Below are 25,185 nucleotides of genomic sequence, written 5' to 3' on the forward strand. Positions count from 1 at the left end.
ATGTGGTGTCAGGTGTGTAGCAGCTCATCCTGTTGTTCAGAAACTCTCAGACTCACACTGTGAAGATGCAGAAACGCTTTCTGATCAGACATGCCACCAATCAGCTGCAGGGCCTGAACATGACAAACTTCATAAATCAGAGCTGATTGTTGAGGCTGAAAATGTTGTGTCAGATGATTATTCAGCACAATTACTGTAGTTTGGTATTTGGTATTTTTAAAACATGTTTTTGCTTTTGTAAATTAAGCTAACCAAAAGTTTAAGAAATGATTAGTTGATTATTTGACTTGCACCGACCCTTCTATGTAAACCCACCGTGAACACAGTGAGTCCCCTCACTGTGAGTCAGGTATTCTTTTTTTCATTAATTTATCATATTTGGGTTTGTTTTTAAGAGTATCGTCACCAGTGACAAAATATTCCGCCAATCACTGCTCTCCTCATATAGATATCCCTGAAATCAACAAGAGAACAGGAAAAATTACAATTAATTAAGTTTTTTCACAGTTTCTAAGACACATTTTTTTCTAAATCTTCCATATTTCCCCCCAACTTTAAACACTGAATCCAGATTTTAAAGTCACTTCACAAAACTTCTGATCTGTCTTTAAAAAGCAAGAAAAGTTTGATCTTTCTGTCTTATCTTCACAATGTCTTCAGATCACACATAAGTCAACTACAAGCATTCATCACACAAACTTAAAACAGTGTTTTTTCTACAAGAGAAAAAACCAAACAAACTAAGACAAAACAAAACAAAACTACAAAAACATAAAATAAAAATCTTGTACTAATATCTACTTCCCCACCTTCAGTTACATATCGGTGTAAAGTTTATTGTGCCAACAGAAGATTTGCTGCGATTGGATTCTTCACTTTGTCCTACTTCCTCCAATCACATAAAAATACAAATGAAATAAAATGTATACAACATGATCACATATTTATATCTCATAATACATCTAATTTCATTTCCATCTTATTTTCAGTCCTGCACGTTTTATACTTCTAAGATCAAAATGAAAAGTAAACATTTCATATTCACAAAGCTCATAAACACTATTGCTCCACCAGATGTCGCTGTTACACAAAACAATTTCATTGTGATGCTTCTCTTGTGTAAACACTGTTTTAACAAATGTTTAATCCTGTCATAACTACTGTAATGAACAATAAACAGAGTGTTTTACACCTCATCAAAGCTCTGTAATATATTGTTTTCTGTATATTGCTTTTTATCACTTGTGGAGCTGTTATTATTTTTAGCCCTGAGAACATTAAAAGAAAATTAATATGAGAAAGAGCAGACAGTCACTATTTGAGAATAGATTTTAGGATTTCATTATAATTCATTTTCACTATGAGGCAGTGCTTTCAATTTTCTTTTGAAGTAGTGCAGAGACATTTCAAAATAGATATTAAATCCTAAATAAAACAATTTTTTTTAAATTGCATTAACATTTTCCTGCTGAGCAGTAAAAGCACATTGAGCTCAAAGACTTTTAACATGAAGCATCAACATGATGTTTAAATGTTGTTTATTATTACAATAAGAGACTAAAGTAACTTATCTTGAACACTTCAGTTTTCACTCTTGATGCTGCTGTTTGTTTCCTCCTCCACTTGTATTTTTCTTGACTTCAGTGAATGTGCATAGCGCCCTCTGTTGTATGTTTGAGAGAGCTGCACTGCATTGTCATCAAATGAAACTGTGCAGAGGTGGAACATGATCAAAGGAAGCTCATCAAGTGAAGAAGCTTCTTGGATCAGAAGTTAAAAATTATCAAGAAACTAAAAGAAGTAAAGTCACTTTCTTTCCAGGCTCCTTAGACAATCATGACCCGGATGATTGAGAACCTACAAACACACATGAGCAGCAGTTCAGCCAATCAGCAGTCTTCATTTGTTTCAGCATCAAACACACAACCACACCTTAGAGAGAGGTGAGAGATCCGCACACAGTCACACATGAGCAGTGTTGGGCAAGTTACTTTGAAAAAGTAATATATTATAGTTACTAGTTACTTCTTATAAAAGTAACTGAGTTAGTAACTGAGTTACAATATTCTAAAAGTAATTAATTACTTGAAAAGTAACTCTTGCGTTACTTTAAAAAAAACATTTAACCCTCTGGGGTCCAGGGTATAATTGGCCATTTTTAACTACTTTTGATTTTTTTTGTTTGTGAAGGTTCTCAGTCATCCAGGTCATCGTAGTCAAAGGAGTTTGCAAAGAAAAGCGTCTGGACTTCTTTAAGTTGCTTGAAGACGTTTCACCTCTCATCCGAGAAGCTTCTTCAGTTCTAAGGTCAAATGGCAGAGAGTCCATGGAGATGGCTCTTCTATGCTGTGCCATGCGCTTGTGAAGTGGCTGTTTGGTCTCTCCAATGTAGAGGTCTGGGCATTCCTCACTGCACTGTACAGCATACACCACGTTGTTAAGTCTGTGTTTTGGAGTTTTGTCTTTCAGGTGAACCAGTTTTTGTCTGGCTGATTGGGAACCACACCCGCTTTCACACCTTGGCTCAGGTGATTAGAGGATCATCAGGGGGTCCTTTTGTCCCTCTTTGGGGGGATACTCCCACTGGGTTTAAATCTGGGACTCTCTGCCATTTGACCTTAGAACTGAAGAAGCTTCTCGGATGAGAGGTGAAACGTCTTCAAGCAACTTAAAGAAGTCCAGACGCTTTTCTTTGCAAGCTCCTTTGACTACAATGACCTGGATGACTGAGAACCTTCACAGACATCTTTAATGAAACCGTCTCTCAGGATGGAACAAAATAAACAAACATCACCTCTCTAAAAATATCTCGCAACATGTCTCAATGTTAATGAGAGTAGATGTCCAGAATATCTAGACCATGAAGGATGACCAAATATGCGTTCATAGCAGACAAACAGCTTTCGAGAGACAATCCTGCAAAGTTTCGTGTGTTTTTGAGGTTAACAAACATCTAAAACAAGAGAAGACTGTACCCGAAACAAATCTGTCACATCCAGTAAATATCATACCCCAAAAGCCTGGGTTTACTTAAAGTTAGACTAAAGAAAAACAATAAATAGTTTGAGTACATACCGTTCAGATATCTGACTTCAAAAAGCTGTAATGTGCTCAAGTCATGAGTTTGTTTCTGCTTTGCTTCAACCTGAACGTGTTCTCATTGTCAGTGGTTTAAATGCAATCAGCGTAAACAGTTCAATCATTCACACTGAGGGTCCGTGCAGTGGATTCACTCAGAAACTGTTTGTAAACACAGCTGTTAAAGACCTCAGAGTGAGAGTGGGTAAACGTACCTGTAGAGCTGCTGTGGATGCAAAGGTCATGCTTTGGTTATTTATCTTCATAGCGCATTTGAAACGTATGAATGTCGAGACAGTCACTAGAAATTATTTGAGGTGATTTGAAAGTGAAAAAACTAAATATGTAACACTCAAGATAAGCGGTCATATAGAGTGGACGTAGGTGGACTTGGTGTAGGAGAAAATGTTGCTTTCTTGTCTGGTTTACCAGCAACAGATGAGAAGAAATGTGTATCATATGTCTGAGTATTTAATCCTGTTGACATATTTTGCCCACTGTATTTGTATTTAAAAACATGCACAGGTTATATTTTCATTCACTTTAATGCATTGCTGTGAATAAATTATTTGAATAAAATCTGATTTGAAGAGTTGATTTGTGTGCCTTCGTGGTTGTTAACCAAGTCTTGTAATTTCACCTGCATTTCTCCAGGTTGCACGGCTGAAAACAGTGCTTATCTCATTTTCTTGATTTCATTTGTTTTACAACTTAATATTCGCTGAGTAAAATATCACTGATGTCTGGATCCTTTCTAATATTTAGGTGCAGGGAAAAACACACTTTCTGACTCTTGAACTCTAGAAGGAGGAAAGTTCACCTTCAGCCATGAAGCCAGTGTTCCCACTTTACATTTAACCAAGCTGAATATGGACTTTTGCTTTGAATTAACACTCTGGGTTTATAGAGCTCTTATTAATGGAGCAACTGTGACCCAATCCACCCATTTTATTTCCAGCTGCTGAAATATCTGTGTACTGGGACAAAAACGTATCTTTTAAGCATCGGTGTATTCAGGGGCTCCACAGCTTTGAGCTTTATTCTGCTGATTTGTGGACAAAGATGTAAGGTCTCAGTGAAAACTAACAGCATCTTTAAGGTGGTTTTTTAAAAAAAGAAAAAGGAAATCTGTGCAGACAGAATCAGAATCCCGTTCTTCATGTTTACGCTGGATGTATATGCAATATTCCATAATATAAATGGAAGTATGAAATCAATAAAATCTTGTTCTCCACGTTATCCATTATGCAGATTCTCCACATCACATTATTCAACTTCTTACACCCGAGCTGAGTAACTTTACCTAAAATTTTTCAAAATGCCTTTGGAACAACATCTACAGACTTCAGTGTAGGAGAATTTCAGTGAATGAACATTTGTCCTCAGTTATCAACTCAAATATAGTGCAAGCATTTCAATGCACGGGCTAAATGAGACAGGTGGCACAAGCAACAGCAGTTAAAACAGCTTCACTTTTATTCAAAGCATAAAGAGGTTTCAAAACTGAAACAGTTCATTTGATCTAAGCTCAACATTCTGAACTCAACTGAGCGTCATTAAAACTGTACAAATTCCCAGCAAAAATGAGAACCAAAAAATGTCTTTGAAGAAAAAAAAAAAAGAAAGAAAAAAAAAAAAAAAAACATTGGCTCATTGTGCAACCTTAAAAATGAGTCTTTAAAAGAGTGAACGATCACAAGGGGAGTCCTCCAGCGAGGATGCTGCCCAGCAGCGTTCGATCCTTCAGAGCATTTTCGACATCTTTCTCCTCGATCTTCAGGAACACCTGCAGAAACAGACACTTAAATCAGCCACGTTCCACTCAGTGTCTTGTTCCCTGATAACAGACTCAAAACTTGGTATGAATAAAATATAAAAAGGTGGGAAACATCTTTAATGAAACCATCTCTCAGGATGGAACAAAATAAACAAACATCTCCTCTCTAAAAATATCTCACAACATGTCTCAACGTCAGCAGTTTATCGTTTAATAAGAGCAGATGTCCAGAATAACTAGAATATGAAGGATGACCAAATATGCATTAACAGCAGATAAACAGGAGAGACACTCCTGCAGAGTTTTGTATGTTTTTGAGGTTAACAACAGGTTAACAAAAAACCCCTTGAGTTTCATTTTCAAGCAACAGAGGTCAAACACGGCACTGCAGAGCATTTCCTCATGAAGCGTCAGGTACCTTAGTGAGACGAGCCTCTTTGGCTTTCTTCAGGGCAAAGATTCCTCGACTCTCCAGCAGACTGCAGAGCGACAAACACTCGCCCTGACCCACTCCAGACACCTGCCTCTGAGCGCACAGGCGGCTGTAAACCTCATGGAGCTGAAACACAAACACCCATGGTCAGGAAACACCACCATCATGCTACTTAAAACAGTCAACTAAAAATAAGACTTAAAGAAAGAACTGTTACAAATTCATAAACCAGGCTCATAACCCAAATATTTACCTGAAGTAGCAAGACATGAAAATAGAAACAGATTTCTCTAGCAGAGAAGGAATAATTAATCATTAATGCAATAAGTTTCCTGATTTTCCACAACAACACGCCGCTAAAATCCTTTAGCAAACTAATATCAGCACCTCACCTTTCCCAAGCCGATCTCTTTGCTCTTCCCATTGCGGATGAGCAGCAGCAGGCAGCACACCAGCAGCTTCTGCTGCAGGGGGAAACTCTCTCCCTCTGAACCGCTGCTCTGAGACGCCATGCGGTCGCCGTAGACCTCCGACAGCACTCTCGCAACCTGCGGCAGGCTGACCCGGGACGCTGCAGAACACCCAGGACAGGAAGTTTCCAGGTAAGATTCCAATCAGCTGCCGTGTGACTCCAATCACCATCAGTTGTAACTCAAGAAAACATTTCACAACTCACCTTTACTTTCACCCTTTGGATCACTTGCTTTTTTTCTCTCATCAGACTCTACAATCTCAACTGCTCTCCTGAAATCAGAAACCAGAAAATCGTTTGAATGACATTTCACAGAAACTCAAAGAATGTCTCCCAAGAGCAGAAACAACTAAAATGCCTAAACGTGTGCAGAATTTAAATGCAAACACAGAGACATAATTCCCTAAAAGGTTAAAGAAAACACAAGTCCAAGCATTCACCTGCAGATGTCCAAAGCTTTCCTGGCGTCTCCCGACACAGCTGAAACTTTCCTGGCACAGAACTGAAGTGCAGAAGCGTCGAGGAGCCCTTCAGCCGACGCCTGAGGAGAAGAAGACACGGCACTGATTAAATGAAAGTGATCTATAAGGTTTCAGCTTAAACTCTAAGTCACACAGACTGCATTTACCTGTACAAGTCTGTCCTGTACAATAGCTGTGAGCTCCTCCCGGCTGTAGGGAGGGAAGTGCAGCAGCAGAGGGCGACACTGGGGACGAGCCTGCAGTCTGGGCAGGATCCGGTCAGTCAGATCTAGAGCGTTTGCAATACCTGCAAAGACATCACAGTGGTCAGCATGTAGAACAGATATTATGATTATTTCCGGACACACTGCTTTCCATCTACAGGACACAAAGATGCGAGATCTGGTGAATTCGGGATATTTGTTGAGTACTTACCGATGAGACAGAGGCGAGACTTTGGCAGGTACGGCCACTCAAAGATTGTGTAGAGGACATCCTGGGCTTTGCTGTCCAGTTGATCCATCTCATCCAGAACAAGAAGACTTAAAGGGGAAAAAAAAAAAAACCCAAACAGACCCAATCAGTATTTCAGCAGGCAGTAATTAGTTATATTTTCAAAACATCCCAAAAAGAACTTTCAACCAGCAACTTTTTTAAAAGAATACCTTTAGTGGATAGTTTGCTCTAAAATTCTAAAAAGCCACACCCAGTCATCTATTGTATACTTCCCTTTTCAAGTAAATGTGTGATAAGATGATGATTTGTTGACTCACACAGTGGGCCCCGGGGCTGTCAGGAACCTCTGCAGTCCGTTCTGACCGCCAGATGCCTTCAGTTTGTCAGCCAGCAGTGGAAAGACGGCATGGGAGCTCCTCAGACTCATGCAGTTCACCATCACCGTCTGTACTGACGACAGCTCAGCCTGAAGAGACACAAAACGCAATCAGTTACTAACAAAACTTCAACCCTGGCTGTTACATAGACAATCAGGGAACAGATTATTAGCCTGCACTCAGACTTTAACCTTCCACTTTAAGACCCTCAAACTCTGGAAATGAAGCCTGTGGGGTGCTGCTCATCTCAAATCTTACTGCAGTAACTGAAAGTCGCCAGCAGGTGTCCTAAAGCACTAAACATGACAGACTACAGAATCCTTCACCGCTCACCTTCATCTCCTGCAGCACACAGTTGAGGCAGGCTGTCTTGCCTGTTCCCGGGGCTCCAGAGATGTAGAGGCTGCCGGGAACATGCTGAAATACTTTGTCCTCCAGGAAGGACCTGATGGAGGTCCGCTCGGCCTCTCGGGACATAAGGCGCTCAGGGATGGCAGTGTGGAGCGCCTGCTTCACACTCTGAAACCTCAACTCTGGAGAAGAGATGGTGATAATATAATGTAATGTAATACAAGTGTGGAACAAAAAACAGAAGAAGAAAAAAAAACTAGAGTTCTTACTTTCTCCAAACAGTCGAGCAACGGGTGGCTTCTTGCTCAGATTTTTATGGATGGGGCTCCCAGTAGGCGTTTCTTCTCGTTTCGGAGATGATTTGGCAGTGGAAGTCTGTTGTCCCAAGGATGGGATCAGCTGACGACGAGCCTGGACCGGTGAGTTCTCATCAAAGCCGAGTTTTCGTGGTGAGGCCAGGCTCAGCTTGCTCTGTTTTGTAGGTGAGCACTGCAGGGAGGTACTAAGGTTGCAGCCATTGTCATCACCTTGATGGAGAAAAATGAGAAGTGTTGTTATTTGTTATGACTCAAGGCTGGCTTTTTAGGATATGAAATTTTAATCCTGAATTGAAGATTTGCCATGTAAATTCAATTCACATTTTTTTTAGCCTACAGCAGGGGTAGGCAACTCCAGGCCTAGAGTGCTGGTGTCCTGGAGGTTTCAGATGTGTCCATGATCCATCACAGCTGATTTAAAGGGCTATATGACTTCTCAGCATTTCTTGATGTTCTCCAGAGGCCTGGTAATGAACTAATCATTTGATTCAGGTGTGTTAACCCAGGGTGCGATCCAAAACCTGCAGGACACCGGCACTCGAGGCCTGGAGTTGCCTACCCCTGGCCTAGAGGTACTGAAGGTGAACCATTATTAGTTATTAGTACACAGAGCTGCATGAAGTAGTGGAACAACTGAAGCTTTTGAATTCACCGTTCAATACCTATGCGCTTTCGAGGGCTGAGGGGAATCCGGCTTTGGAGACGAGGGGAGGACGGTGCTGGTGGCTGGGCTGAAGTGCGTCTGGGTGAGAGAGAGGACGAGACGGCGACTGGCCGCGTTGGGGAGAGAGGAGTGGGCTGGTCTGTGTAGCGTCTGGGGGACAGTGGGGTGGACAAGTTAATGGGACGTCTCGGGGAGAGGGGTCCGATCCGGGTCAGACCCGGGGCCTGGGGCTGAGGTTCTGGTTTGGTTGGTGACACAGCTGGTGACTTCTGGGGCTCCGGCTTCTTGGAGCGGGAGGAAACTCTGCAGGATTTACGTCGAGGGAACTGAAGTGTGGGCTGAGCTCGTCCCTGGGAGCGTGTGCTGGGCATTTTGGATTAACCTAAACGAAGACAACATCCAGATGAACAGAATCAACTTGTACAAATCTGTTCGCATATAGTCTCTCCACGATTTGCTGTCCTGTAAAAGCTGTTTAGTTCAGTTGCTCTAACAAGCTACTCAAACACGAGCCATTAATCACGTAACTTCATGTTAAAATTCAAAATCGTAAATAAAATCGTAGCATGGCGCTTAGTACCACAAAAACAGCGCAAATTAAATTTGTTATATCGCGTGATTCCTGAGCTAACAGTTACCTATAAACAGGAAATAATATATTGTGCTCCACTAATGGCGCCAAACAAAGGCCTCGGCCTTTAAATATCCGAGTTTCCGCTTTGACCGGACAGTTTTTTTTAATCTAAAATATATCTGGTTGGCTAAAAATGTCTCCGAATGCATTTTTTTTGCAAATACAAGCAAGCGTGTAGAGTTAACTGAGATATTTTTAAGAGTAGTGGCAAACCTACTCTGAAGAGTAGACTACAGTAAGTCAGCACTCTTCCGCCCGTACATTATCAAATATATTTTTCTTTTAGCAGTTAAATGAGCGTGTTGGTAATAAACGTACCTCTTAAATTAACTTGATAGAAGTCCTCTCGGTACAAAGCAAAACGTGTTTTCTTTTCTCTCTGGCCTCCCAAACAGCGCTTATCCGCCGGTAGACTGAAACCAAACTTGCGCCAAATCTCGTGCAACTCTTTCTAGATCAGCTGTCTTTCCCGCCGCTGCCCTCTGATTGGCTTAGCTAAGTGAAGCTCATTGGCTAAAGCGTTGTGGACGGATGTTACGTCAATGTTACGTGCCCGGGAGTTTGAACACTGAGTACAGTTTTGGCGCAAAGTGAACTTCCCGGGAACTTATATGTGTCTTTAAATGCTGGCATACTTACCTGTTTCTCCAAAATAATTCACGTTATGGAAATAATCAGAGTAAACTATTTTAACCCCCCCCCCCCCACACACACACACACACACACCCGCCCTCTCACATCATCTATAATTGACTGAGACTCTCCTCCAGACACTCAATTCCTTTAACTTTAAATATGTTTATATTGTCCATTCTGTAAAATAGTCAGATGTCTATTCATATTAATGTACAGAATTCACCTGCTTGCTGCTACTACTGCACATTCACCCAATGTATATACTATATAATGTACTTTATAATGTTATTCCTCTACCCCCCCCCCCCCCCCCCTTTTTTTTTTTTGCACATGCTGAGGAGCGTGTCAGGATACATTTCACTGTGTGTTATACTTGTATAACTATGCATGTGACAAATAAAGAACCTTGAACCTTGAACCTTGAATATATATATATACATACATATATATACACATACATACATACATACATACACACACACATACATACATACACACACACACACATATATATATATATTAAAATTCATAAAATATTGGACATTACAAAGACATATTACAAAGACATGGGCATTTTATTGTTGCATTATTCAGAACTGAAGATAAGTGTTGATTATCTTATATCATTTAGTTAAAGTGGGGAATGGTGGTTAGCACTATTTTCTTACAAGGTTGTGTTTGAATCCAGCCAGTGGCCTTTCTTTGTGGAGCTGGCATGTTGTCCCTGAGTCTGCATGTTTGTTTGTTTTTTAAAAATCCACTCAATTCTTTTCACTGCCCGTGTGTTTATATACCTCTGGAATATGTTGTTCGATTTTGTCTTCTCTTTCCCATTGCTAGTTTATCATCCCTGTTCTCTCCTTTTTTGTCTTTGCCTTCACTCTTAACTGGTTATGGCAGATAATGTCTCCTCCCCGAGTCTGGTTCTGCTGGATGCTAAAAGGGATTTTTTCCCCCTTTCCACTTTTGCCAAATACCTTCCGATTGTCATTTTCCCTCTACTACTGTGGGCTCTTTACCTCACAGTAAAACACACCCTAAGGCAGCTTTTGTTGTGAAATAACCCCCCCCCCCCAAAAAAACAAAACATACAACACCAAACAGAAAAGCTCAATAAAATGAATACAACATGAAACCACAAACAACTCCATAAGAGCAAAAAGACAAATTGTACACATCTAAAATAAAGGAAAAAGTTTAATAAAATAACGTGCTCAGCGAGCAAATATCTAAATAAGCACCAGTACTGTGGGGCGAGGTTCTGTTAGATTGTAGATTATCAACAATTCATTTGTTTTTGAAGAATGCTGACATTCTTACAAGTGTCTCGCTTATAGAGCACAAATAAAACAAATACACCCAAACAATTTCTATAAGACTTTAAATGAATTAGAGAAACAGATGAAGGATGCGAGTGCTCAACTTTAACTAGACTATAGGACTGATGGAAACTGCCTGGTTTTACTGCAGCTTTTAGCCATCAGTGAACAACTCCAATAATTGGGCAACAGAACTGTTTTGCATACAGAGTCCTGTCAACAACAGATAATTGCACCCATGTCAAACATTTAGCATGCTTACTCATCAAAAGACTCATGGCCCCTCCTTCAATAAAATGTCATACATGTAGATACAGTGAGCAGTGGTTATACTGAAAATAACCAGACATAAATGTGTGAGTAGCTTCATTGATTTTTCCCCCCAATCTTTAGCGAGTAAAGTGACGTTCAGGAGGTTTCATCAGCAGTGAACTCAAGTTGTGTCCTTCAGTATCATGTTTATTGATTTAATCATCACACAGTCATCTCTCTCTGTTAATGCTTTACAGAGCGATGAAAGTAACATTTATAAAACATTCATAAATACAAACTTATTCATTCACATTTTCTTTACATTATTGCTCTAGGAAATGTTATTTCACACACGCTATAGGCCAGCCTCCCAAAGTTTCAATGTAAAAAAAAAATATATACATAAATGACAGAAAGCAGTATGTGCAAATCTAATAAACCCACATTATATTCACAGCAGAACATTTGAAAAGTTTAAACTGAGAAAGTGTCATTTTCAGAACAACATTAGCTCGTTTTGACTTTGATGGAAGCAGCAAAATGTAGGAGATAGCTGTGATAGCAATATGAAAATCATAGGTGACATGTGAGCCAAGTTCAAGTTTCCAGAAAACTTCACCTCTGACCTTAACCTCCCACATATGTGAACATCATATTTAGGGTTGTCTAGACTACAATTACTAAATTTTGCTGTACAAGGGCTGATATCCTCTTCTCAGAAACTACATCAGGTTAAAAAAAAAAAAAAAGTTTTTACAGTCATCAGGTCTCAATCAGCCCAAATAGCAAAGAGAAATTAAAAATGCATGACATGAAAGAGTTTGGGTCTTAGGAGGTTAAGGACAAGGTCACAGAGATTCAAACTCATCTGAGATGCACCTCTGCTATCACTTTGTCATCTTGTTTTAGAGTCATTGTGTTCACATGTAATACCTCTTTTACAGCTAAGAGCCTGTGTGTTCCTTACACATATAAAACCCTTTTTTAAAGTTCCTATCTCTTATTGACAGCACATGAGATTTATTAATCACTGCATTCTGCTAAATTTCATAAGATGGTTTAATTTTCAGTGGTATCATCATTTGGTGGCTGGATCGTCCTCTGCACCGTCTCACAAATCCCTCTGCAAAAAACAAATAATCAACTTGATATTCAACCATAAAAATGAGTAAGTTTTTTTTAAATTAAGAAACGTAAACAAAAGTTTTACTAGACAGAAAATAAAAAAAATATATACTACATCGATTATTTTCATGGTGAAAATGTAAATATATAGTAACGATTATAACACATATTCTACATTTTGGCAGGCGGTCTGCCTACACGTGGCCTTAAAGACCTTTCTTAAAAATTCCTGGTTTGTTTATATCACAGTATGAGGATCCTACAGCACACTGAAAGATGGCAGAGATGCAGTCTGGATCCAAAAACAAGCAAGCATGATTTTATTTAGGAACATTTATATGACCTTTGATTTAAGCTCAATGAAGAGTTGCATCACGTTTCATCATCATCATCAACATCCAGCTTGCTGACAAAAGTGATGTCAAAACTGAGAGGTTAACTGTTAGACTGACCACCAACTTACCGAGCTTTCCAAGCAATCCCAGAACAAGAACAATCAAGAAGAGAAGAGTGACGCCGCAAGAAAGAGCAATCACAATGATGAGCATCATGTCACCACCTAGAAGTCAGAAATTGAAAACTAGGGTCAGTTTAATCTGACATCAGTCTTTAATATATCCACATGACAAAGTCCTGGGGTGAAGGGAAGATCAAATCACAGATGCTCTCATTGGTCAGGATTTGAGATTTCTGTCACTTCTGCCTTGACTCTAAGAGTTCAGATTACCACGCGTGATGTGGATACCTCAGTTTAAATGAGGTCATTTTTAACCGACTCTATCAAATGCAGCAATTAACGCACCAGATTTCTTTTGACGCAGTTAACTCAATTATGCTGCTGTTCAGCTGCATTTTGGACCTGGTTTAATCAACCACACACCCGTGCTGAGCTGTCAAATTTCATGTACTGATCCTGGGCTTCAGTATTTTTCTAACCATGTGATGTGTGAAGTTTAATAATCAGCCACAAGCTTGTGTTTACAGCAAGGGTGGAGAACTCCAGGCCTCAAGGGCCAGTGTCCTGCAGGTTTTAGATGTGTCCTTGATCCAACACAGCTGATTTAAATGGCTAAACTGTCTCCTCAACATGTCTTCAAGTTCTCTAGAGGCCTGGGAATGAACTAATCTTTTCATTCAGGTGTGTTGACCCAGGGTGATATCAAACCTGCAGGACATCAGCGCTTGAGGCCGGTAACTCCCCACCCCTGGTTTATAGCAAAAAATGAGAAAACCTAAGAGCGTGGTTCATTTTTACCCAGTACTGGTTTGCCTAGACGACAGAAACCGAAGTGAATATTTGTTTTCAAACCACAGGCAGTCCAGATAGGTTACAAACTGACATAATGCACAGCAGCCTAAAACTTAAATAGAAGAGGTCATTTTAAGGATACCCCACAGATCAGGTGTGAATGAACCTGAACTTTATGGCCTTGCTGGGCAAAAATATTAGTAACACGAATATTCACACTTAGCACTCTCACATTTTGTGAAGTCATATGAGGAAAAAAGCACAGCTTCATCACTGATGTGTGTATTCAGACCCTGCTATTATGCATACTGTTTCACTGTCATGATTTAATGGATACTTAAAAGAAGTGAGCAATCATTCACCGTTCACAACTACTGCATTTGACAACTGTTTTGAAGTTCTGTTTCAACCAGAATCCTCTGGAGAAGAGCTCAGAGTAACTCACGTGGACCGACTTTCTCCACCGTCGTGTTGAGAGGAGCTCCAGTTGTGCTGAAGTCATCAAGCCCTTTTTGCTTTTTCAGTTTGTCTTTGGTTACTGTTGAAAGGAAAAAAAAAAAAAAAAAAAAAAAGAGAGAGAGAGACGTTCTCATTAGCAGTGGTCCCCAACCTTTCGTGCGCCATGGACCGCTTTATGTCCGACAATATTTTCACAGACTGGCCTTTAAGGTGTCGCAGATAAATACAACAAAAATAAAACTAGTCCCAAAAAAAAAAAAAAAAAGAAAAAAGAAAAAAAGAAGAAGATTTATTCATAACACACGGGAAAAGACACAGGGAAACAGAGTTATCATTAAAAAAAAAAACAAAAAACAAAACAAACAAACAAAAAAAACAAAAACAAAAAAACACAGCAATAAAAACTGATAAGCCTCAACTCTCACGGACCGGTACCAAACGACTCACGCACGACTACTGGTCTATGGCCCGGGGGTTGGTGACCGCTGGTCATTAGGATTCACACTACTAAGAAATAACCACATTAACATATCTGGAGCTTTGCTGTGTCCAGGTTCAAGTCTTATATGTTGGGGTCGGGGCATGAGACAACTTCTTCAGGCTTGTCTTTGACCTGCATGGTCACTCACTGCCTGCTGTCCTATTTTAGACATGCACCCCTTTTGTGAGATTTGGATGCATCCCATTACTAACATGTACTATAGCCTCAAGCTAGGCTAGGGCGATCGTGGCTCAAGAATTGGCAGTTCGTCTTGTAATCGTGTGTGAGAGTGACTGAATAGTGGAATTGTAAAGCGCTTTGAGGGTCTCGCGCGCTATATAAATGTAATCCATTATTATTATCAAGTCCTGGTAAATCAGGACTATTAGCCTGACCAATCACATTGCTGGAATGTCATCACAGCAACAGAAAACTAATCTACAATTAGGACTACTTTCATGTTTACACACACACAAAAAATCTGGATACAAATCATTTTTAGTTTTAAATCATGTTATTCTATGTTTTTGTTTCCCCAAGTGGAAGATCATTTTATATCATTAAGCGAATTTCTTCATTACATTCATATCACACATCAAGCATTTATATCAAGTACATCAGACAACACATCAACTATTACTCAGGTCCTTACCATTGAGTTGAACAACACACTTGATCCCGAGGTCCATAACGAAGCCTGTGTATTCTCCACTGTGGGACAGCTGAACTGAGGGGATCCACAGTGTCAGATTTCCTCTGTTCAGGTCTTCACGTCTGACTGTTGCATTCATCTCTGCATTATGTGACTCCTGTTGATGTCGATAGGAGTAGATGACCACACTCGGGTTGGTTCTTGACCAGTCCATGGTGAACGCAGACAGGTTGACAGGGGGATCCACATAAAACGGGAGGATGACATTATCACCTTCCTTTGCTTCAATTTCCTTAACTGGGCAAATGGCTCGATGTTCTTCTGGGGGGAAAAATTACACAACTTGAGTACCTTTGAATTAAGGTCACGATCTCATACCTTAAAACAGCAGTTGTTTCAGCTGAATAATGCTCCTGGACCAGTTTTATACTTGAACATAGAAGTTCTATGCTGTCCCCAGAGAATAATCAGAGAGTTTGCTCAGGTCACACACTCCAACTGGCATTTCCTAAAAACAACAAGTGAAGAGCCTGCCCTGCTAATGCCGTATTGGTACCCACGAGCTAAACAGCTAGCAAATTGCAAGTAAAGTTACCCTTCAGAGCTCCATCAGATGACGGAAAACACACAGCTATGCATGATATGAGTAGGAGGTCGCGTGGGGCACAAAGACGAACAGAAAATCTCATCTTGTTTCACAAACAGGCAGAGCGCGCGCGACTTCATTCAGGATTGAATGAAAAGGAAGTGACGCCAAGCAGTAGGCGGAACCACGCGCAACAACAGTAACTAACTTTTACACCGTCGACTACGACATGCCGTTTTCACACTGTGACCCACCAGCCCTCTCCTAAAAGATAACCGGACCAATAACTGCCCCCGCCTCAGCCACTTACTTCCAACACCTCGCTTTTGATCCGGTGTGTACGAGTCTTTCAAAAAGTATACACCCTACGGTACAAAAGTCTCGAGCCACCCATCATTTTTTTTTTGTACGTCAGCTGCCGATTGTGTGGTTGTACTGCACTGCCAGTGTGTCTGGAATCACTGCCATGCTGAAGTCAGATGGATCCAAAGCAGTCAGCGCCTTTCTGCCACTTCTTTTGTTGTTCATTTGTCCAGTTTCAAGGACACACTGCACAGCATGATGAGATGATGGCATGGCACTGTTCTTGGCTAATAAGTCTTTGAGAATGGCCTCGTCGGTACAATCACGCCTGGTAAAGAATCCAGCGTCCAAAAATGTCTTTTGAAAGACCTTCAGAGACACTTAAAATAAAACTATTGCTCAAGATGACTTAATACATTTACAACAAAATCCAGATACTTGGGGGCAAAAGAATCCAAAACTTGTGGAGTGGCTCGTGACTTTCTGCACAATACTATACAACAGCGCAAAAACCAAACAATCTGTTCTCAGCTGAATAAAGTATATTCAAAAGACCAATTTTATCTTCTGACCTGATCCACTCGATATCCCGAACCTTTAAAGAATACTTACTGAATAACCTGGCAGAGTCTTCACCGTCATCATTACTGGGGAAGCTACCACATGAGGCTTTGATAACAGTTTAAAAATGTTGACCGCAAAAGTTCACAAATTAAGGAACTCTGATTTCCTCGCAAATATTTATGGGTCTCCTCGCCATCAAAATATCATATTTTATGCAAAAACTTTCAAGCAATAAATGCAACCAATTAAACACAAGAAGCATGCAGGAACATTGCAGATTTACATTTTCACAAATAACTCTCACATTTAGGTGGAAAATAATTGAAAACACGTTACCCAGTGCACGCTGAAGCACAGCTCTCCCTCCATGTTACACAAACACATGACAACGCTCCTCCCCCAGCTTCCTCGTCGTCGCTGAATTTCGCGCCTTTTAGACAGACTCCGAACGCTCATTGGCTGACTGTGGCGCGTACTTACGTCGTGGACGTACTTTTTGTCGGAATTGTTTTTAAAGAGCTTTATTTAAAACACGATTGGACAAACTGACCATATGCTTCTTTAAGCAGTTTCCCGTTCAAAAAAACAATACGCAAAGCATTACAATCCGCCGTGGTGGTGTACAGAGAAAAAAAACTACAATCTTAAAAACATTATGGAGGACGCTGTGTATTCAACCAACACTTATACATCATGATTTTTAGCAGAAGTATACTTTCAGATTGTTTGATTGTTTGTTCTGCCTCTCAGAGTCACAATTTATGCTTGGAATTTAAAACATAACCAGTAAGTCACTCAGTGATTGTTCCCAGATCTAACTGTAACCATATAACTTACTTAAAAGACATCAAGTGATGTCCAAATTGCTGAACAGAAGGACAATGTAGTTAAAACAAAACAAAAAAAAAAGAACAAAATGAGGTAAAGATTACAAGACATCCATATATACACAAGCATACACCTATATAGAATAGAATGCCATTGTTGTCACTATACAGATGTACAATAAGATACAGAGCATCTCCTACTCAGTGCAAACATGTAGAAGGAATGTGGGGGTGCACAGTTTATGCATATATACATAAATGCCTATACAAGCATATATGTGCACACACATATTGATCCACACACACACAGGTATGCATATGGACATGAGTACATATACACATGTATACATCATCCAATGAGATAAAAAAAAAGAAGAAAAAAAGACCAAAATAACTAAGACAGAATAGACTGTTTGAAAGACATATCAAAGCCTGTGAAAATAGGCAGGGCTTCAAGTTTGATTTGCAGATTTCCACACAGGAGGAGAATTTTATAAAGGGAGGGAAGACTGTTCCAGCATCTCAGAGTGGTGACGGAGTAAAGCCCTGTCATCTTTAGAGTTTAACTGGGTGCGTGGTACCATTAAAAGGATCTGACTAGAGGACCGGAGAGTTTGAATGAGTAAGTGCAGGCTAAGGAGATCTGCAATGTAACCTGGAGCCAAGCTTTGGGGAGCTTGAAAAACAAATAATAGAACCTTGAAATCAATTCTGTATATAACTGGCAGCCAATGTAAAGATGCAAGTATCTGAGTAATACTTTCATTTTTTGGGGGTACCCGTCAGCAGCCTTGCAGCTGTATTCTGAGCAAGTTGCAGGCGGGATAGGTTTGACTGACAGATGCCTAAATAGAGAGAGAGTTACAGTAATGAAGGCGTGATAAAATAAAAGCATGGATAATACAGTGGCTTGCAAAAGTATTCGGCCCCCTTGAACTTTCCCACATTTTGTCACATTACAGCCACAAACATGAATCAATTTTATTAGAATTCCACGTGAAAGACCAATACAAAGTGGTGTACACGTGAGAAGTGGAACGAAAATCATACATGATTCCAAACATTTTTTACAAATAAATAACTGCAAAGTGGGGTGTGCGTAATTATTCAGCCCCCTTTAGTCTGAGTGCAGTCAGTTGCCCATAGACATTACCTGATGAGTGCTAATGACTAAATAGAGTGCACCTGTGTGTAATCTAATGTCAGTACAAATTAGAGATGGCACGATACCACTTTTTTATGTCCGATACCGATACCGATATCATAAATTTGGATGTCTGCCGATACCGATATGAATCCGATATAGTGTGTTTTTTAATCAATAAAACTGTTTTTTAATATATTGCTGCATTTTGTATAAGTTTATATTCAAGTTTAAATAAACAACAACACTAAAGCTATTCTGTTATACCTGTATGTAAAAAATACACTGCACCCAAAATATTTCATAGTTCAGCAACACTGATCAATCTAATAAACTTAAACCTACCTACTCCATCCTCCCTATTCTGGTATTTTAAAGAGTACTTAGCAGAAATATTAAGCAAACTAACAAATAGGGTTGCAAACTCCCAGCAAAAAAAAATAGGGAACCACCCCCCGCCCTCCACCTCATGATGCTTAATCGAAGTAATCAACTTTTATTTGATGCAGTGTGAAAAAAATGCACAGAATTAAATTATTTTTCAAGAATAATTAAATAGATTCAATATCTTTCTTCAACAGAATTGCAGACTGCACAGATGGTACTTTCCCAAAGGAAAAAGTACAAAAGCTTACTAGGGTATATTAGACTTAACAGTTAGTATATACAGTAATGGACTTCTATACATTTTACATCAGATTAAAACTTTGGGTGTAAGATTCAGATAATTATTTATTAAAAGCGAGACATTTTAAATGAGAATAAGAAAGATAAGTATGTCTTTGTGCCCCCTTTTCCCTGTTCATGCCCTATCGGCCCCCCTGGCTAAACTTTGCTAGATCCGCCCCTGCACAGTTACCAGCCGTCAGCTACGTAGAAAACGATCCTGGTGTAGAAAGTAATATTAAATAAATTCTAACAACAGCTTATCGAGGTTAAACGTGCTGCTGTTGTTCAGCCGCTGGTTTCCTCTTTCTGGTGCAAAGTGGGCCAAAAACAAAGAAGAGAGACGGACTCGCGACAGAAAAGCCGATCAGCTGATCATTAAGCAGTTTCATGAAGTAGCGGCAGGAGAGGGGGGGAGAGAGAGAGGCAGTCGCTAAATATATCGGTTGTTAAGCTTAACGTGGGAACGCTTTACGAACATTCAGAGATGAACTTACACACTTGCTTTACTTCTCTCTGGGATAACTTCCTCGGAGATGAAATGCTGGATTGCTAGCGAGGCTACAAATACACACAGCCGCTCTATCATGTGATGCACACTGCTCCGACGTGCTACGGTTATGAGCCGAGTTACTCCATGTCGCAAGTTTTGTGAGGTGTTTTTTGATATTTAATGGATCGGATTACATTTTTTATTTCTCGCCGATATCCGATCCAGTAATTTAGGTCAGTATCACCGATACCGATACGTAATATCGGATCGGTCCATCTCTAGTACAAATACAGCTGCTCTGTGACGGCCTCAGAGGTTGTCTAAGAGAATATTGGGAGCAACAACACCATGAAGTCCAAAGAACACACCAGACAGGTCAGGGATAAAGTTATTGAGAAATTTAAAGCAGGCTTAGGCTACAAAAAGATTTCCCGAGCCTTGAACATCCCACGGAGCACTGTTCAAGCAATCATTCAGAAATGGAAGGAGTATGGCACAACTGTAAACCTACCAAGACAAGGCCGTCCACCTAAACTCACAGGCCGAACAAGGAGAACGCTGATCAGAAATGCAGCCAAGAGGCCCATGGTGACTCTGGACGAGCTGCAGAGATCTACAGCTCAGGTGTGGGAATCTGTCCATAGGACAACTATTAGTCGTGCACTGCACAAAGTTGGCCTTTATGGAAGAGTGGCAAGAAGAAAGCCATTGTTAACAGAAAACCATAAGAAGTCCCGTTTGCAGTTTGCCACAAGCCATGTGGGGGACACAGCAAACATGTGGAAGAAGGTGCTCTGGTCAGATGAGACCAAAATGGAACTTTTTGGCCAAAATGCAAAACGCTATGTGTGGCGGAAAACTAACACTGCACATCACTCTGAACACACCATCCCCACTGTCAAATATGGTGGTGGCAGCATCATGCTCTGGGGGTGCTTCTCTTCAGCAGGGACAGGGAAGCTGGTCAGAGTTGATGGGAAGATGGATGGAGCCAAATACAGGGCAATCTTGGAAGAAAACCTCTTGGAGTCTGCAAAAGACTTGAGACTGGGGCAGAGGTTCACCTTCCAGCAGGACAACAAGCCTAAACATAAAGCCAGGGCAACAATGGAATGGTTTAAAACAAAACATATCCATGTGTTAGAATGGCCCAGTCAAAGTCCAGATCTAAATCCAATCGAGAATCTGTGGCAAGATCTGAAAACTGCTGTTCACAAACGCTGTCCATCTAATCTGACTGAGCTGCAGCTGTTTTGCAAAGAAGAATGGGCAAGGATTTCAGTCTCTAGATGTGCAAAGCTGGTAGAGACATACCCTAAAAGACTGGCAGCTGTAATTGCAGCAAACGGTGGTTCTACAAAGTATTGACTCAGGGGGCTGAATAATTACGCACACCTCACTTTTCAGTTATTTATTTGTAAAAAATGTTTGGAATCATGTATGATTTTCGTTCCACTTCTCACGTGTACACCACTTTGTATTGGTCTTTCACGTGGAATTCCAATAACATTGATTCATGTTTGTGGCTGTAATGTGACAAAATGTGGAAAAGTTCAAGGGGGCCGAATACTTTTGCAAGCCACTGTAGTTTCCAGATCCTTAGACAACGAGGTAGTTTTAATTAAATTGTATGTGATTCTTTTGATTACTGACACAGAGGACATCCAAAAACTCTTCTTCTCAAAGACAATGAAAGTGCTTTAAACAGCAGTAGGTATGAACAGTAATGTTCAAACTATAATAATGGCATAACAAATATGTTAAGTGTAGATGTGAGTACTCAATTATGAGTTACTTCCTAGAATCTCCACAGGCTGAAATGAAGCCAAGCTGCAAAGTGCTACATACACTAAACAAAAGCACATCCTATTCCAATATGAAATACAAGACAATGACACAGATCAAATATAAGTCTCTAAATGGTTACAAGGATGAGCTTTTAGAACCACTTAAAACAATCCAAACTAATTAATTTGAATCAAGGTGTACTTAAACCAGCTGTAACGTAATGAGAGCAGCTTGAGAACACTTTCTAAAATCATTTTAATTACTCAGCCAATCAAAGATAAGCACAACATTGTACTTCACTCATTTCTCAAGAAGCCTTGTTCTTGTTGTCTTTCAGTGTTGAATTCTCCAAAGACTGAAGTTCAACGTGGATGGAACGGTCCACTCCTCGTTTCTGCCCTTTCAGCTCCCCCACGCATTGCCCTTGATAAACACGCAAACATGGAAAGACGCACTTGTAATAATTTATGCAAAATGGAGTAAAAATGAGAAAAAAAGCATAAAAGAAACTTAAGTTGTCTTCAGACATTTCAAGTTGAACAATAAAAGTTTGTGTGTTTGGCTTATGTGTTTATTTACATTGTTTGTGTGCTCTTCACTCATTTAATATCAGTGTAATGTATAATTTTGCTGTTATTCTCTGCTCCCTGTTTCAGTGCATTTTCCTCTGGTATCCATGACAGATTTTCATCATAATCAAACACCAGACTTGCCAGCAGTAATCTCTAATCAAAGGTTTAACTATTAAAACACAAATTCTTGCACTAAAGTTGATCAACTTACGGATCGTTACGCGTTTCTTCAGACAAAATCCAACGACAGTCAGGAGAAAGATGATACCAACAGGAAGGAGAACGGCAAGAAGTTTATCTGAAAGAATCAGAAATTAAAAGGCAAATTAATGTGATGCCATTCATGAATTATTATTACATTTAGATCATTTTTAATTCAAATTTATTTTATAAAACCTTGTAATTACAAATTTAGCACAGTTGTGGGGTGAAGGGAAGCTGAAATGGGTCAAGCACAGATGGCTGTGTCAGGATCTGAGACTTCTCTTCCCAATATTACTGCCTGCACACTAACAGAACTAACAGATATGCATAGAAATTAAAAATAAATAAGTTAAGCATTTGGAACAGGACACCAAAAAAATCTGCTGGTGAGGAATTTTTCAAATATCATGTATCGGTGTTGAAGCCAGTTCCTTTCACTTTCATTGTGTTGAACTCTGATATGTAATGAAAAAGTATTGCAACAATGTGACAACACCATGAAGATGGTGCAGTCTGGTGACTGGTGGCATGCTGACAACAGCAGTTTTTGTGAATTTTAACGCAACCTTAAAAACTTAGGTACTTTCAAACCTTGACTTCCCAAACAGGAAGCTAGCCCGCTACACGACTTCACCTGTAACTCACTTCTCTAGCTCATACACGAGTTTTCACAGGAACTGTATACAGCCAACAATGCAAAAGTGAGTCATTTTTCAGAATATAAAAATCAAACCACAAGTTTCGGGTACGAATGAAGAGTTCTTTTATTTTTTAAAGATGTTTATCATTCCAGAAAGCTGATCCCTAGTAAAACACTGGGGAAGGCTCCCCCAAGGAAGTTTCCATGTTTTCTAGCAGAGTAACTGAAGCCCTGCAAAATTTTGCCTTCATCCTAATATACATTTATATTATATTAACTTCAGGCTAATATTTTGTGAGCTATAACCCTTTGAGGTACACAGGGGGTGAGGTGTATCATGCATGGCTGCAGTGGACTCTGCTATTACGCTTGATGCATCACTTTCATGACTTAATGGGAAACGATTTGTCATCGGCTCAAAATGTCTGCTGTGAAGAAAAAAAAGAGGTCTTTCAACATCTTTTCTCTGTATTGTGGTAAGGTCTGTATTAAGGTTGTAATACAAAGCAGCCTGAGCTGAATGCTGTTGTGATTTCACACTATAAATAAAACTAAACTGAACTTAATTAAGTGAAAAGAAGAAAAGTTCAAAGTCACTTGCCTGGATCATCTGGCTTCAGCGTTGTGGTTGTGCTGTGGAGATTTGGAGATGTGGTTGTGCTGGACCTGACATTAATCTCTTTGGTTACTGTAAAAATAAATAAATTCTCAGTATTTGAAATATATGAGACTGTCTAAACATAATATTCTAAAGAAATTTTTTTTTTTTTTTAAAGATAGCATGTCTGATAGTGTCCTCCAAGTCCATGTTAAATTACTTTGGACAAAACAAAACAGAATAAAGTGCTATTTTAATTTTATTGTGTTCCACTTCTCTTCCGCTTATCCTTGTTAGGGTTACAAGGAGGAGCTGGAATCTATCCCAGCTACCATAGGGCAACAGGCAGGGTACACCCAAGGACAGGTGTCCAGTCTGACACAGGACTAACACATAAAGACCACACTCACATTCACACCTGTGGGAAAGTTATAATGATAAGTGGAAGAGGATGGATGGATTTTAATTCACTTTTGATAGAAACCTCATTTGTTTTCAGCCTATATGAGAACTCACTCCTGTCACTCTGGCAGCTAGTGAGGGGGCCTCGAGCTTTCTAGGAAAGCTAGACTGCTGTGAAACTGTGAACATCAACACAGAAAAGTACTAAACAACACAGCACAACATCAGCCAAATTCAGTCAAATTCAAGCTTCCTTTGTGACAAAATAAAAATATACAAGGACACAATGGTTCACTCGGTGTTATCAAAGCTATAACTTTTAACATGAAATAAAGCTAAACCCTCACATCTTTTGCACTTAATATTATTTGGGACTGTTTACATTTAAAGGGAAAGTCACTTTTCTGCTCTTTCCTTAACCAAATTCCAAAACCAAATATAAAGGTACTTTTGACAAAACTTAGTATCAAACTAAACTTTGTTATTTAGAGTGTTTACCATTAAGATGAACGATGCAAAAGGTTTTCAGTTTTGGCACAAAACACTTGTAATGTCCACTATCAGACAGGCGTGCTGAGAAGATCTGCAGGGTTAGATTTCCTCTGCTAAGGTCTCCGGGGTTGATAGTTGTTCTGCTTCTATAGCTCGCCGCCTGTGCACCATGATTTTCGTGCCCGTGTCGCCACGAGAAGACTACATCGTTCAAGTCAGTTTGTTTCCAGTCCACGGTATAAGCAGACAGGTCAACTGAGGGATCCACATAACATGGTAATGAGACATTACGACCTTCTTCTGCCTGAATCAGTGGGGATGGGCAATAGCTTTGAGGTGTTTCTGGGGAGGGAAAAAAGCAACATTTATATAATTTGACAGTCTCCAAATTACATTTGAATTCTCTACGAAATGTGTTAGTTTATTGTTCAGTAGCAGGACTTCAAGCATTCTGAGCCTACAGTCAGATATTTTTTACCCTAAAAAAATTCAAAGGACCCAGATCAGGAAGTTTTATAGACTGGCCATCTGCTCAGATGGAAATTTCACCTTCCATCTAAAATGTAACCATAACTGCACTCTTATTAACCGCATCAGTTCGCCATAAAGCCAACAATGATGCAAACAAACCACTCTGACAAAATAAGCTGATGATCATGATTATTGTTAGCAGCCAAAGAAAATGCCGGTGCTGACTCTGTGGCGGCAGAGCG

General features: G+C 39.9%; 1 protein-coding gene across 1 annotated transcript; it reads right to left on the minus strand.

The window, feature by feature from the left end:
* Positions 1-4,728: 4,728 nt before the first annotated feature.
* cdc6 (cell division cycle 6 homolog (S. cerevisiae)) lies at positions 4,729-9,424 on the minus strand. Its single transcript, XM_063475083.1, has 12 exons — positions 9,339-9,424; positions 8,385-8,768; positions 7,675-7,932; positions 7,388-7,587; positions 6,995-7,143; positions 6,657-6,763; positions 6,389-6,528; positions 6,201-6,301; positions 5,965-6,032; positions 5,681-5,859; positions 5,274-5,414; positions 4,729-4,864 (listed from the first exon to the last, which is right to left on the minus strand). Exons 2-12 carry the CDS (start codon positions 8,755-8,757, stop codon positions 4,772-4,774), a joined length of 1,809 nt encoding a protein of 602 aa, XP_063331153.1. The 5' UTR covers positions 8,758-8,768; positions 9,339-9,424; the 3' UTR covers positions 4,729-4,771.
* Positions 9,425-25,185: the final 15,761 nt, after the last annotated feature.

This window comes from Pelmatolapia mariae, linkage group LG6 (genome assembly GCF_036321145.2).
Source record: "Pelmatolapia mariae isolate MD_Pm_ZW linkage group LG6, Pm_UMD_F_2, whole genome shotgun sequence".
Taxonomy (NCBI): domain Eukaryota; kingdom Metazoa; phylum Chordata; class Actinopteri; order Cichliformes; family Cichlidae; genus Pelmatolapia; species Pelmatolapia mariae.

What these genes read in the sequence shown, in the direction of transcription:
- cdc6 (XM_063475083.1), bottom strand. Translation starts at nt 8,757, where the DNA reads ATGCCCAGCACACGCTCCCAGGGACGAGCTCAGCCCACACTTCAGTTC. An exon ending in ACAGCCCCGGGGCCCACTGT is followed by an intron (nt 6,764 to 6,994) that starts GTGAGTCAACAA and finishes TTCCCCTTTAAG; the next exon opens with TCTTCTTGTTCTGGATGAGA. An exon ending in TCCAAAGGGTGAAAGTAAAG is followed by an intron (nt 5,860 to 5,964) that starts GTGAGTTGTGAA and finishes GGTGTTCTGCAG; the next exon opens with CGTCCCGGGTCAGCCTGCCG.